This window comes from Rhodnius prolixus, unplaced genomic scaffold (genome assembly GCF_049639745.1).
Source record: "Rhodnius prolixus isolate KJV_2025 unplaced genomic scaffold, Rpr scaffold_2, whole genome shotgun sequence".
Taxonomy (NCBI): Eukaryota; Metazoa; Arthropoda; class Insecta; order Hemiptera; family Reduviidae; genus Rhodnius; species Rhodnius prolixus.
Genome location: NW_027411592.1, coordinates 49752394 through 49769007, shown reverse-complemented (window position 1 = coordinate 49769007; position 16614 = coordinate 49752394). Strand labels below are relative to the sequence as shown.

General features: G+C 32.2%; 1 protein-coding gene and 1 non-coding gene across 2 annotated transcripts in view; both read right to left on the bottom strand.

Moving 5' to 3' along the window:
* Positions 1 to 10605, bottom strand: part of Awh (LIM/homeobox protein arrowhead) — a 66579-nt gene extending 55974 nt beyond the window's left edge. The window contains exon 1 of the mRNA XM_074119773.1: positions 10402 to 10605. Within this exon, the coding sequence (XP_073975874.1) occupies positions 10402 to 10446 (45 nt within the window). The 5' untranslated portion in view covers positions 10447 to 10605. The remainder of the gene's footprint in view (positions 1 to 10401) is intronic.
* A 5281-nt stretch (positions 10606 to 15886) lies between these two features.
* TRNAR-CCU (transfer RNA arginine (anticodon CCU)) lies at positions 15887 to 15959 on the bottom strand. Its single transcript has one exon. It is a non-coding gene; the product is annotated as a tRNA-Arg (tRNA).
* Between the last annotated feature and the right edge of the window lie 655 nt (positions 15960 to 16614).

Sequence of the window (16614 nt, the reverse complement as noted above, 5' to 3'; positions counted from 1 at the left end):
AACAAAAGTAAACTTTAACAAAATGGTAAAAATTATAAATAAAAATTAAATCGGTTTAAGTTTTCTGTATTGTATAAAAATGCATATAATTTGCTAAGCAAGTTATTTTCCTTCTTCGTCTTCTTCTTATGCGATTTCATCTGCAGTTAGTGGATAGAAATTCACTAAGAAACTTGGCGATAGAATTATGATGTTGCAGTTTGGGGGAAATGGTAAGGAAAAAAGGGTTAGAAAATATTCTGCAAAATGTAAAAAAGATATCAGAACGAAGTTAAAGAGACATAAATATTTACAACACACTCTTGGACATAGCTTACACATACAACTACTCACACAAACATTTCAGCCAGAGAGTCTAAACAGCCAGTAGTGAGTGTGATATCCCCTGCTGTTCCAGGTCGCGGGCGGTCTTCCACTTATTCGGGCAGGTTTTATTTCTTCTTCTTCTTTTTCTTTGACTTATTGCTGCCGATATGTTATTAGGGGGAGAAGACACATTTCGGATGCAGAACACACGAACACCCAACTGTCCGTTGCACGAGGTTTAGAAACTTGTTACAGAGCGAAAAAAAAATAAATAAAATAAATGGTTTGGATCAGCGAGATTAGACTTCTTTGTTAGTTTTCATTACTAATACTACTTAACTTCTGTTTGCCTTTTAAGCCAATACTTTTAACAACTTTTATAGTTAAATAATCCGATTAAAGTTATTTTAATAAGAACGTATTTTATTGTTAGATTTAATCTTTATTTTTTAAGCAATTACATCGTAAAATTGATTTAAATTGTTATTCATTTGTTAAATTATAAGTTAAAAGCCCTTAATAGAATATTTGCCCCAAGTCCAGTATTTTCACAGTTTTTAAAAATTTGTGTTCATCAAAAGTTGATATTTAATTTTGATATGAGCGCTTAGTGGCAGTGGGGAGTTTCGAATTCAGAGTATAACTCGTTTTCTCTTTCACGGATTCTCTGAAATTTTAGACGAGATGAAAATACAGGCTTTCACCAAATAGACCAAATTAACCACTCGCTGGGAAGTCATTTTAACATGAAGTCTGTCCTCCGCTCTTGCGTTTGGAGGTCCAAATCCATCGGAGAAGTTGAAACTGGTGATAATAGACTTGTGGTTAAAAGAGATTGATCCGAAAATTAGTTATTTATGTCCAAACCTCTTTTGATTAAAAATGTTCTCTTTGTTTATAAATAGCATTTATTGAATCCTGATATGGAAAAATTTAACACTTCAATGTACAGCCATCTGAATATATGCTTTTTTGATCGTAATTCTAAGCCTCGATCCTATCTTACACCTGATATCAATTTTTAAATGAGACGTTTCAACTCTCAGCTAAGAATGTGCGGTAAAAATAATTTCAGATTTAATAGTAATCACGCTAAAACATACTCATATTGCATCATAATAATTTTTGGCTCTTTTTGTCAAAATTGAGAAGAAGACATTCCATTTTGATGCATTTTTTTCTGTTTACTGTGATTTTCGCTACCAGCTGATTCCTCAGTTTGTCTCTTTATCGATATCGGATTTTAATAATAGCTTTATGATATTTTTTAAGCCCTTTTTAATGTATTATTTAACATTATTAGTTTTATTTTTGTTTCAATTATACTTAGATAATAGATTTTAGGAGTCAGTTCTGATTTTCTTATTTCCTAATTATTCTAGCCTCTTTTGTTTGTAGTATAATACAAGTATTATTTTATTTTGTTCGTTTTGTATCATTTAACCTTCTTTTTTGGAACCCTGACTTCTCAGTGTAGGATTCCAGCCCTCATAAAAGAAATTAGGGATTGTAAAACGTAAAGAATTTTTCAAGAAATTTGTACTTTAATTTTGAAGTAAAAAAATAGATTTTAAGTTTATCGCAAGAGCAATACAGTGAGGGTGTGTAGCGCCGACGTGTTTCTTCTGTAAAATATCCCGCATAATAAATTTCTTCGGCAGCAGAGCTAAGCCAAAGAATGGACAACGGCTCCTGCCGTCTTGGCGAACACGCAAAGTGAAGGAAAAAAATACAAAAAGTGAAATATGCAAAACCATATATACTATATCCAAGTAGGCCAAACTACAAGATACACATGTATATATATAATCTTCTACTTATTCCAACATTCATTTCCCCCTCAGGAACTCCAAAACTATATGTAGGTTCTACACAAGGAGCAAGAAGAAGATGTCGGCTGAACATTATTCAGCCAAGGTGGACAGTGGTCCGATTATAGTGTCTCTGGTACAAGCACCCGAAAAATAGATGGGACATAATGTGTTAACATCGAACACAATATTCTAATGTACACCGTTGGCTACACCAATCATCACAACAGCATCTTCTCGACTCCCGTTTTTTTTATTACAACTTTGTTTTTTATCTATATATATTTTTGGGATCTCTTGACGGGGGGGAAATATTTGAACATTTATAATCATATAAAGAAACAGGTAAAATTTTTATTGTTACTTTCAAAATGTAAATGCCATTAGGAAATTGTGTGGTAACACCAAATCAAAATTAAACATCTCTATTGGTTTGGTTTTTAAATTTCTAATTTCAAGTTTAAGACATTTCTAAAAAGCTTAAAAGTTAAAGATTAAATAAACACTCAATTACTAATCTTTCCATTTTGCTTCCAACAAATCTGCATAAGTATTTCACTGAAAACCATCCTGTACCTTTATTCTTATTTATCTACAAAGTTGAAAAATCTACCAAATTTCTAAAAAAATTAGTAATAAAAATAATAATCATATCTTTATTCAATAAAGAAAAGAGTAAAAAAATAAAAAAAAATTGTTTATAAAGCATAAATAAAAAGTGAAAGACGGCCATACAATGACGAAGACCGTCAACAGACTTTATAAGACTCTTGGAAGTTTGTTAGACCGAAATTAGTGGGTTTGAACAGCTTAAGAGTAAAAAAATAAAAAAAATTGTTTATAAAGCATAAATAAAAAGTGAAAGACGGCCATACAATGACGAAGACCGTCAACAGACTTTATAAGACTCTTGGAAGTTTGTTAGACCGAAATTAGTGGGTATTATTGATTAATAATATTGCAAAACTGTTTTAAAAGTAATATATCCGCATTATTTCACAAGATTGCTCAAAAAAAGTGGTGGAACTATGGAAAAGTCTAAGATTGCAACCATTAGAATACAGAAGAAATGATATTAAAACTGTCCGGTAGGACAGTTGTATAAGGGTTAATCGTCAAAAACCACGAAAAAGCGTAAAGTTGAAAAACACCCAACTTTGACAATTTTGTTCTCTTTTTTTATAAAAGATAAAATTCTCAAATTTTCTTTATAATGTAGGACAAATCCTCGTTTTTAATTCTATACATTGTTTGATTGTTCCTTTATAGAAAGAACAGATTTGTAATGAAGAAAAAGAGAAATTAGAGTAAGTACGAGTCTGGGTTATTAACTTGCCTACTGAGAGGTTAATTGAGAATGAAAGATAAGATTTAGAATAATTTAGATCAATCACGGATCTAGACTCGAGCTGGCCAAAGATTAAGGTTTTTAGTAGTAAAAAGAATGTACTGAAGAAGTAGGTTTAAAAGAAAATTACATTAACATTCCATCCTGAGTTACTTGAGCGAACGAATAAGCTGAGTTGGTTAACTCAAGAAATTAAATAGTTACCTAATTTATTACGGGAATTGGGCTAGCCACTTTTTCAGAAATCTAAGCTTCCCAATCTAATCCAAAAATAAACTTACACAATACATTAACGACCTGCAGAGTTTGAATCACCAAGCAGTCACAGCTTCTTATCACTTACACCACTTTTACGGACGCCTATACAATGGAATTATTGCCACTTCCCTGTACAATCTAAAGCTCAATTTAAAGGTAGTGCCCAAATATTGGCAATAATAAAAACTAACACTTTTTTTCTTTCATTAATACCAATTATTCGAGTTCTTGGCCATTCTGTAATTTGCTGCACCAATGTTGTTGATCTTAGTTTAAAGAATATCTTCTTGTTAACTTATGTCTACTGATTTCAGTAAAGTATTTTAGTCTTTGACAGAGAGGAAGTTGCTCTCGTTTCATCTTATTAGTTAGAAACAAGAGATAATAGGATGCACTGTTGAGCGATTCCTCCGAACGGCTCCAGGACACAAGAACCTTAATCACGGTCTACTTTGACGCCGAAGCTCAACTATACTCTGTAGACAGCCTTCAAACGTGCATAGCGAAATAATCACGAATTTCAGATCAATGTTACAACATTTTAATCTTGATTTTCTAACCGTCACTGATAATTAGAAAAAACATACCAAATATGGCCCATACAGTTTTCTTCGTTTATCACCAAGATAATAATTAGAAATAGCCTTATTTGTAGAAATCTAATTGTTCTTTCTAAATATAGCAATAAAACTAGTGAGTAATTAATTTTATTTATCATCCTTATTCTTCTGTTTGGTCGGCAATTCAATCTAATTGGATAAATTAATTGTAACGTTTGTTTCTGGACCAAATATGGTGAGGCGATATTTGTTGTTATTCACATTACACTTTACAAATTCACCTACCTTTCTTAATGATTAGTTTTTAATGCATTTTAAGCTTTATTATTCAAAACTGATTTGAATAAACTCACAAATGGAGAGCACTCAGAGATGTATTCTTATAAAAGAGGCCAATATTAAAGTAACTGAATTCTCGAATATTATTCTATAATACTATAATTCTATTATTCATTAAATATAATTATTTCCAACTGTTGGCGGATCATATGGCACATAATATTTTATTTACTGTTATGCTCTCATGATTCATGCAGATAGAAAACTATGGTTTTTAGAAATTTCGGGAGGGTAGTTAAAGCCCAAAAACTGGTTAGACTTCATAAATTCTGAGCACCGGATACAAAGTTTTCGTATAAATTAAAGAATGATGGCTATCCTAAAATAATTAATTATCTTCAGAATCAGATTTTTACAACATTTGAACCTTAAAGACGAAAGACAATTTTTGTTTGAAGCAAAACAAAGAGTGAAGAGATAATGAGAACTAACGTTTAGCGTTGGTGTCTGGCTATGAAGAACAAGCTAAAGATGGATTCAGATCATAGCAAAGAAATCTGCAAGCGTTTTAAGTACCTAAGGTGACAGACAAAATCTTCGAGGACATGGAGTATAAGAGAAGAGAATAATGAAGATATCGAACATTGGATCATCTCTTTGTGAAAAGTATGTAAACGATATTTTGAGGGATGCCCAATCTGATCTGATTTGAAAATGGCTAGAATTGCTGTAAAGTAGTTGCAAGTCTGGAAAGTAATTAACAATGTAAGAAAAACAATTTTGAATAATTTGATCGGAAGCAATTCAACATGGAATACAAGAATGACCAGATCCTATTCGCTAGCTGATATTTTTATATGTATCTGCAAACCTGCATTACAAAATTTAGATATCTAATTATTTGCAATTGTAACCATTGATATTAAGTATTGAATTATTACAACCTTAGCTAACTTATAAAGCTATTATGGTAAATTTAACTTATAAATTAATTATTCAATTATTTAAAAATAGTAGCAAGTCTGATTTTAAGAATTTGTTTAAAGCCAAATTCCTATAAATGATTTTTAGAACACCATTTGAGATTAACTTTCATTAACAACTCAGTAAGGATGTTTTTAAAGATATCCCGAAATTTTAGTAGATCAAAATCTCCGCAGAAATGGACAAACAACTGAAATCAGTTCGATGGAGAGTCAGATAAACAACAGTCTTTACATTTTCTTTAATTTTAGCTAAAGATAGATTAATTAGATAAAGTAATACATCAAATCATAGATAACTGCATGACTGCTATTGTAACTTTCTTTACCTTTACACTAAAATAATCCCTCATTGAGATTTTGTTTAGGTGTTACAGGATAAATACAAAAGCAAAAAATATATTATTGTTTAAATGCTAGATTATGAAGCACTGTTTGCATTTGAAGAAAAATAAATTATCTAATAATTTACACAGTCTTTTTAAGCTAATAGGTTGGATTCAAACGTAAACATTTTTTTTTTAGTATGACCTCATTTGAACGCTACAATTTAGGGGATCATTCAGAACTCATTAACTTCAGAGTAGTACTTTGAAGCGCTAAGTCACGTAACAGCCTTCAACAGTGTCCTTTACAGTAATTACTTATTTTGAGATAGCTTTTTAATTAGTTTAATTTAATAGAAAACATACATTTTACAAAATTGACCAACAATTTGGTTTCACGTAAAACACAAATATTTTGTAGCTCAGCACAATTACGTCGCGGTTGCAACTTATCCTTATAAGTTATCTTTTGCTAATTCACGATTGCCTTTCTAAAAAAAGTAATAGAAACGCTTATTTTCAGGCTTCCTTTAAGCAATCAAAAATTTGATCAAATTTGAAGAATTATGAACTTTTTTTGATGTACTTTTTAAACAAATTTAAAACTTATTTTAAAATAGAGAAGAGCTGAAATTTAAAATCATATTCTTTAAAATAATCCTACATAAATTGACAGACAATTCCAAAAAGTAAACCAAAAATGTTTTGCAATTAAAAAAAAAAATTAATAAAGAAAGTTTTGGGCAAAAATAATTAACCAAAAGTACAACTTCCGTTTTGGTTTTTTAATTTGTTACCGATTGGTGGACAAGATTTGCTGTTAATTTCTTTTTTGAAGTGGGATCATTTTAAATTAATTTCTAAGAGATTGTTGAAAAGTTGCAAGTAGTTCCTATATCATCGAGTGTTTTTATTTTGCGAGCCTACAATGTTGATATTTATTTTCTAAATTAGTCTTAAATACATATAATTATTATTTATATCCAAATTTAGGGCGTACCAATTCAGAAAACATTGTCACACGGAACCTCTTAAAGAACTACTTTCCTCCGATTCCGTATTGTCTCCGCAGACAACGCCATCCTTCAAATTTTGGCGCTAATTGTGAGAAAATTTAAGGGCAGCCGGCAGGAAGTGTCGGAAAATTAACGATAAATTAGTTTACTACCACTTGAGAAAATCCCTGCTCTATTAGGAACCAAAAGTAGACAACTTTACGGGAAAATTAAGTTTGATTTAGTGAACGAAAAACTTACAACTGTTTGTGCAGAAGATGTTCAAAGTACAGTTTTATATATTACAGTATATACTTTTAATACATAAGTATGAAAGAAATTCTCGGTGAAGTAGCAGACCGTGCAGTTGATTGAATTAACATTATTTTGGGTATGAGTTTTGGATAGAAAAAGAAATGCCAACACTTGCGAACCCAATCTAAATCTTTTTTAACATTTCTGGTTTACACCTACAACTTGTTTAGGATACTACTTCCCCTAAAATTAAGAAGTGTTAATCGAGTTATAAACTTTTAGTTAGAACATTCGCTACTCTAAAATTCAGTAGGTGAGTTTTTGTTTTACTTTGTATCATCTTCAAAATGAAGTGTATGGTTTTATATTTAATAAAAAACTGAAGGTAACTTTATAGTTTGCGATACTATTTTTCACCGTGTCTTGGACTAAATTACATTGTCAAAACCTTTGAATCAATCGGCCATTGTACAAAACAAGTAAAAACACTTTTTTGCAATAATAAATCAAATTAAAATACTTAGATAGAAGATTTAGAAATACACTTTCATTTGCCAATTGTTTTAAAATAAGCTAAGTGTTTAAGTTTTGTTTAAATTACAGTTATAAGTTTCCTCGGTAAAATATTATTGAAACTGCCAAATTGAAGAAATTTTTCAAAAGAAAATTTAATGTTAAATCAATCTAAAGTGTCGAACTATTGGATCATATATCTAGCCATAATGTGCTCCGTAATATCTTTAAACTTTTAAGTAAGCTGATTAATACGACATTGTCAATAATAATAACAAAAGATTATCTCTTATAACGCAATCAAAAATGTCTAAATTCCCTAATTTGAAGGATTTGTGCTGCCTTTGTTATTGCAATTGGTACTCTAGTCATTTTTGTATTAAGTTGAGTAACTTTCCCAACGAAATGCTATTTGAATATAATCCAATGTATTTATTACACAGTAGTTTATTCTATCAAGTACTACAAAATACTTTGGAAAATTTGGTTTAATATTATGAAAGTAATATTATTAAAAATGAAGTAATAAAATTCTTTCTTTTAAAAATATGTTTTTTTTTTTTTTTTTGTTTTCTTTTTTTGGCATTGGCTTCCGCCATACAGCCAGCATCGTCTAGGTGCTTATCGCTAGAATATCACTCACTCTCCATTCTTACTTATAGATACATTCGCTTCACACATTCATCATTCTACTATATACCGCTATTTACATAAACTACTGCTAATGGATGGAGCAGCACTCTGTGCTCCTGCCATCCTTCTCGCTTAACCAAAATTAAAATCACGTAATCCTTCTCTAAGCATTTTGTTCCATTCATTCTAATTCGGCTATAGCTTCTAAATACATTCATATTTCATTGCTAGCTCTGCTATCGACTTAAGCACATAAATGTTGGTGGAGAATATAATGTCTTCGTAGCGAAATGGTGCATCTAAATACCTATATATGTCGTCAAACATTCGTTTCCTTTCTACCACATAACGTGGACATATCATTATTACATGTTTGAAATCTTCCTCCTCATTGCAATCTACGCAAAGAGGAGAGGACCTTTTGTTGATCCTGTGTAGATACGATCCGCACACCGCGTGGTTCGCTCTCAGCCTGCTTATTGTCGTAACAACCCATTTATTAGTGCCAGTTCCCTTAAACCATGGTTGTCTAGGTAACTGATCTGCCATAGTTTTATAGAATCTACCTTTATCACCATTATTGTAATCTGTCTGCCATTTTTGTAGTGCTGCTTTGAAAAATATGTTAAGGCTTGAAGTAAGTTAAAGTTAAAGTAAATAATAATAAAGCGCTTAACATGAACTTAAATTTTTCATACAATACTACTGAATAAAAAAGATTCTTTCTAATTTTCTCATATTGAAAGTATTTTTTCTTTTTAAATGTTTTTTTAAAATTTCTGTAAAGTTACTTTAAAGTTATTTGAATTAGAGTATAATTTTAATATAACGGAACAACTTCACTTATCAGATTCACATACCCATGATGTAGAAGAGAAAAAGAACCTTCAGATGGAATTTTATTTCGCGCTTTGATTGGACAATTTTGAAAATCTCAAACAGTTACGGAACTGCTGGAAAAGTTATTTTTATTAGCAAATAATGTCTGACAAACAAATAGAGGAAAATAGCAACTTACACTGATAATCAAAATATTGCACGCTTGAATTCTGTGTTCAATGGATGGCTGAATCCCCTAATTGCAGTACGATATAATAGAATTTATATTTATGTTACCTTGCTCAAGATATTTATTTCTAACAGGTTTCGGATTTTCATTCGTCTCCAGAATTTACGCCATAAGATTCGAGTAGTGGTTGGTTACCTTCTTTTTTATAATATAGTTTCTGTAATCACTCAACTCAGCGTCATTTTAGTAGCCAAACGACAGACAGACATTTCAGAAGACCATCTTCTGAAAGCAAATGATACCTTTCTGGAATAGAGAACCCCCAAAACAGGAGCGAGCAAAAAAAGAATCTAGTTTTTGGTTTGTTCTGTGATTGCCGAAATTCAGTTTACTAACAAACTTCATGCGACCGCCATTGACTTGCCTCAGGGTACATCGGAGTGAGTACGCAACTGTGGAATTAGATAATCGGAAGTTACGCCCATATTGTGGGCTTCTTTGGTACAGTTGTAAGTCATTATTTCTTACAGTTACTCACAATACAGTTTGAAATTAACAAATTTCACAAAAAACCCGTTGACAGCATGCGAAGACGGTGAAGGAGGAGATTGGAGGTCAGATTAAGACAATGTTCGGTACGACCGCACAAATAAATTCGCCTCTTAATTTTCCTTCATTTTTATATGGACCTAATGAGCAAACACTGCTGACCATAATTTCACTTCGGTTTTTTTTATCTTCTCAGTTTCAGATTCAAAATGCTACTGCCATTTTTATTACCCAAAACCTTGCGCGATGTCTTAAGAAATTTAAGAAATGCTCTTGCTTAATTATTTACTAAAATTCTACTCACTTGTTTTAGCAAACTATTGAACTAACATGTCCAATTAGCCAACTTTTCTTATGGCGACGATTCAATTGGTAAGAATCCTGCATTCTCATGCTTTACTTTATGAATGCTTCCTTGAGCTACCAGTTCAAACTTACACTGAACTTATCAGGAAGTGCCTTTAAGAACTCGTTTAAGGAAAGGTTGGAAACATCACGCTAGAAACCTCCCACATTGTGAATATCATTAAGCGACAAGATAAGATACTATATTGATAACAATAATAGAAAACTGACCTTCATGTCTATGAAACTGAATTCCGTAGTTCTGGACACTATCATGTAGATGGTCTGATGAAAGCAGAACAACTGTGTGGGCTTCACGTGAACTTCTTCTATTCTTGGAACTATTATTGTCCAATTAGAAAAAAAAATAAGCGCGCGCGAATCAACCCCACACAAAACACCATACGTATTCCTAGCGGCTCTGGCTACAACACTGAACAAGCCACCAACACTGAAGAAGTGGCGTGCTATAAAATTAGTGGAAGGGGATTTCTCTACGATTGGCTTGTGTGTAATTTACTGGGCGGAGCCACGTTGGAGGATCAGTACCGCCTCTGCCAGTGAGGCCAGACAACCCCCGTGGCTTCCGTGTTCATCCTCATGCAGCAGTTCCCCCTCTCGTACAAACAAGCCTCTGTGTGCCCCCCATGCTGTGTTGTGTGAACACCAGTTTTCCCCCTTTGTTTGCCAACTTCAGATTTGACTACGGGTTGTTTGGACCCTCAATCTCCCTTATTTTTCCCCCCTCCTCACCTAATAACTAACAGCAACCTTACCTTCAAAAGATTATTAATTTGTCATGGAGAAAAAGATAGGGTCCTCCAAAGAAATTCTGGATGAAAAGGCAAATTTCTTTATACCTTTTCAAGTGTAGTGAATAATCCTAAAGAATACTCGAGAATGTAACTAAATCAAAAGGCAGAGATACTAAAAATTGTAATAAAACCTTCAATTAAAATATAAAAAGGAGGACGCATTACGTTTAAAATAACTCAGAACTTTACTGCCTCGTAGATCTACAGCGAATTCTATTGAAGTCGTATTAAATAACCAGTGGTTTCTAGATCATATTCCATCACCCGAAAGAAGCTTCTAGAGCAGGGGAAAAAGCTAATAGCTGGCAGTGGGATTCGCCTGACAATCCAGTGCTCTAACCTTTGAGCTTATTTCCTTACTTTCATTATTATCACTTAAAATGTAGAATATTTTCTACACAAACAAAGTAATTGGTTGAAATTATTTAATAAAACGAACAAAAAAATGCAATAAAAATTAAAATTTCATTCCTTTACAGCAGCTCATCCTAATCCTTAATTGAACACTTATCTTCTTCCACATTACCAGACAATCCTCCAAGGAGATTGAAGAGAAGATGGCCCCGCGATCTCTACTCTCCTCATAAGAGCAGTATAGCGATCTGTTCACGTTAATGGAGTGTCGCCACTGGGTGCCTCTTCTCCAATCTTCATTCAAGACCTTATATTACATCCATTTGCTTGTTGCAACAACCGTTGCAGACGCAAATTTATAAAAAATTAAATAAAAAAAAAATTAAAATAAAATGCCAAAGGATACTACAATAAAACTAAAAACTTTTCAACTTACAGTGACTCCCATTAATATTGGGACACCTTTTACAAAATGATTTAAAAGGAAAATGAAAACAACATACAAAAGTTTGGAATTTTTTTTAAAAAAAATTACATTAGCAACATCTGTGGAAATTATATATAAGTATAAATCGATGAAATTCCAAACTGTTAGGTAGCACTTTTTGAAAAAGTGTAAAATAAGACTCTCAAAAATATTGGGACACCAGAAGTGCTAGAGTTTAAATGTTCAATATTTAAAATCTCCAACTATTTAATAATTGGTTGGTAATAATTTAATAATTGCTTTTTGACTTACAATAGCCCTCAAACGATCAGGCATAGGTGAAACAAGTTTTTGGTTAATTCAGGTGGTGTTTTTTTCCTATTCTTCCAGGAAACATAGTTTTAATTCATTTTTGTTAGATATTATTCGTTTTTCTTAAAGCAGTGGCTAAATATTGCCATAAATGTTCAATGGGATTAAGATCTGGTGACTGCGGAGAGGTTTGGAATACTTTTGGGCAATTGTATAACAGTCGCTGACGAAGGTTTGGGGTCGTTATCTTGGTAGAATTTAGAAGACCCTAAAATACCAAATGTTTGGGCACTTTTTTCAAATTATATTTTAATATATTACTATAAACCATTTTGTGCATCATTCCATCAATAAACACTAATTCTCCAAATCCTGATGCGGACATCCAGCCCCGAACCAGAACTGACCCACCTCCACCCAGGAGGTGCAGCTTTAAAACCCTTTAAAGTTGGCTGTAAATTCTTCTTTTCGAGTTCAGCATTCGCTTTCCTCCAGACCATAACCCTTCCATCTGACTGGAAAACATTAAATTTTGATTCATCGCTAGAGTGTATCATTCCAAAAGTCACTATTTACATTGGAATATTTTTCGGCAAATTTCACTCTCTTAACACTATTTATCTTACTTACAAAAGGATTCTTCCAGGCTACTCTACCATGGTAGTCGAGTTTTCTTAGCACTCTCCGAACTGTTTCTGCTTCTTTTTTGCTCTCTGAACATGTCAAAAACTTCACATAGAAGTTTTGGAGCACTAAATCGGTGATCTTTTTTAATTCTTTTAATATATAACGCTGCTCTCTCTCAGAGAGCAGTTGAGGACGGCCTTTTTGTGGGGTTGAAACAATTCTTTTTTCTTTTTGGTAACGCTGAATGATGTTCCACGCAGTAGATGTTTTAGGTCCGATCAGTTTTTCTGTCTCTCTAACACTTTTTATTGTCTTTGTGCAAAGAAATTATAATATTTCTTTGTTCAATCGTTGTATTTGTATTTTTGCGCGACATGTTACACCTGGCTTGATTTATATAAACTAATTTAATTATTAATTTCATATTGAATATATGCTTAAGGTATATATTTACAAATCGTATAAATATTCGGGCAAAACCTTGGACAAACTATAAATTATAATAGTGTCCCAATATTTATGAGAGGTAGAATTTGCTCTTATTATTATATATAAAATTTTTTTTTAATCTACCAAAACATTTTTATGTAATTATTTAAATAGTTTTTATTTAATTAATAGTACGTAATTATAAAATGAAATGAATTTATAAAAATTTGAATAAATGGGTGCCACTTTTAATTTTCGTCAATTTTGAACTTCTGTTTGTACTATCCCAATATTAATGGGAGTCACTGTAAGTGCAAATGAAACATTTATATGTATGCAAATATGAAACTATGAATCCTAGAATCTAGGGACATTATGTCACCTTACTATCGATAAGTAAAGGTGAACAGTAGCAGAGGACAAACATGGTTATACTATTAAATCCAAAGGGAACTTAGTACCGCAGTACATCTCTGCTTTGCCGACTTGCCTATCATGTGAACTGTATTTAATTACAGACTGCAAAAGGATGTCTGTTAGTCTGACATGGTTCCTTGATAATTCTCTGTTCATACATAAAATACAATGCTCACTGTTCAGAGCCACAACTGGCAACTATATAGGAGAAGTTATGATAAATAAAATTAAGTTTAAAAGTTACTAATCTGTTTTTTGCTGCCTTGTTGTACAATTTCGATACCATTCTGCTCTAAAATTACTATTGTAACACTTTGTTCGTTTGTAACAATGCCACGATGAGAAGTGCACTTAAATCTAACAATAACACTATCAAATACGTTATTTTTCAAAAGTTATGCTTATAACTGTAATCTAGTTTTGGCATGAAAGCTTATTTCACCAAAATTCCAATTCTTCTACAGGACAAAGTTTATTAATGATTTCATCCTCACAGTGAGCCTAATTTTTAGTAACTCTGATTTTATCGATCTTTAAGGATTTAATCATTAGCATAATCGTCAACTAATTTTTTGTTTGTTTGTCAATTGTTCCTGGTGAATCCACAGAAAAGATACTTTTTTTTCTGAATAACTATGAAGAGCTAATTATTTTCAAATTATAGGCTGTAATAAGCGGTTTTTGGAAACTAAAACAGACGTGAAATCCAGCGTACTTCCGGAGCATAAATGATTGCAATTGACATACTTGCTCTCTGAGCTTTCCATTGAAATGTTCTATAGCTTCATAGATAGCGTATAAATCTGCTGTATGGACACTGTCATATCATCAAGGCCGTTCTTATTCGATATATTATCGACCACAAAGTGGACCCTACCCTTGTATATTCGTCGACATTTTTGACCCACCTGGAAATACGTGAATGGGCTCATTCCATATATTGTATTTATGGCTAATTCTTTCTAAAAACATTTCTCTGTACAAATAACTAGGAGGTGTTTTCTTTTGTTTTGAAGCTGTAATCTACTGCGGTTTGTCAGAATCTCAGAGTCGGTGGGCCCATCGCTTTTATACCTCTGTTTAAAGAACCTTACAATGAATGGCGTTCTTCCTCCAAATCTGTTATTATACAGATCCATGGAATCATAAGGGAAATAAATATAAGGGCGATGAGGTCTTGATACAATAATAATCGCGTCATTATTTATTAGAATGTCTCTTCTTTTATATAAACAAAATTCCTTACTTTCAGCTATCAAAAAGTCAAAACCCAACTTGGAAATTGTTTTCGAATGAACTTAGAACGAACTTAATGTAGATATTAAGTTACAGCTTTACAAAAAATTACGACAAATTAAAAAAAAAAAGATCATTTAATAAAGTCTGATTTGCAGCTGGACGCATTTCGTCTGAATACTTTCGAATAGAGTTTCAAATGCGTCGCTGATACCCGTGATTGCTTTTAATGCAATTTTTAGTCCAGAGAAATTTATTTTCTAAGAATGTATTTTTGATGATTTAATTTTTCAAACTTAAAGCACATCATAAACTAATGATTTAACCAACTTTCAAGAAGCAAACATAATCACAAAAAAAATGTAGAACCATAATTTAGAAAATGCTCCTAATAATTGAAACATTGGAAAAACAAGCAATATAATATTAACAGTAAGTAGATAAAGTGCATATAATATGCATAAGGTGTCATGTTTCAAATCAGCACTAATACAGGCCGTGTTACTTATTCAGCTCGCACGCTGAATTCATGATGGTAGAATCAATATTATGGTACCAACTGCACCATCATTGCATATAGTTACAGCTAGGTATAATTCCGTCATTCAGACAATATCAAGCAAACATTATGCGCACTACAACGGATAAAATCAACTACACTTTGAGGCACATTTTTCGGCCCAAAAAAACAAAATTGTTCAGTGGAACACTAGTGCATTGGTGAATGAATGCAAGTTATCATCTCCTTCTAGTGGCCTCCATCGACCGCTTTATTACACTTTTTTATAGCCGCAGAACAAAATATCGCTGAATTTTATTGTCTTTTACTACTTCTGTACAAATTAAAATTTTGTAATATAAAAGAAAATTTGTTTTTCAGGCGGGCTTTACGTCCTCAACGTTTAGATAGCCGCTCGGCTAACATGTAAAAGAAAGCGTGATGTACTTTAAAAATAAAATTTATAATAATTTGTTAAAAATCAATAGAACTAGTAGTGGATTATTTTTTTCTATCTTTTTTTAATTAAATAAAAAGAAGTTCTTTAATATTCACAACGATCTAGTCATAAATACGAAGTAAAAAGTAAAAAATAATAATTACCCCTGGTGGGACTCGAACCCACAATCCCCGGTTTAGGAGACCGATGCCTTATCCATTAGGCCACAGGGGCTTGTTGCACCGGTGAACGTTACTTTCTTTATACAATGCAGGATAACAATATAATGGAATGTAAATATTTTTACATTAAAGTGATAGTGGAAGTGCGAATTTACATTTTGTCATTTTGATTTGATTTCTTTTTTTGTAGTAGCTTATTCACAGAAAGTAGTGATTACTTCCAGAAGCTAATATGTCTGAGAAGAATAGTTGATAGAAATTGAAAACTATATTCTCATAAAAGATAGAAAGTAATAAATAAATAAAACACCTACACATTGTAATAACAGACTGATATATGCTGGTAGGAACTTATAGTTAGCTGAGGTAGGAAGAGTTAGTGTAAAGCGGTAAGCAGATAGCTGAACTGGCCTTATTGTAGCTGCAGGCTGTCTTATACTGTCTCCAATTAAATTGGATAACACAAGTATGCTAACACCGAGAGCATCATTGTTTATATATTTTATAGAACTAAGCACCAAGTTTATGTTCCAATATTGTAAACCTGTTAGCTCTCGCAGGATCCAGTATATATCCTGCATACAACCTACTATACACGGGCATAGTGTGCAATAATGCTTTCAATATTTTTTATATTTATTTCCGAATCCCAGTTTTGCTCCTTCATTATAACAGTAGGAATTTATTTTTGAATTTGCCCCCAAGGT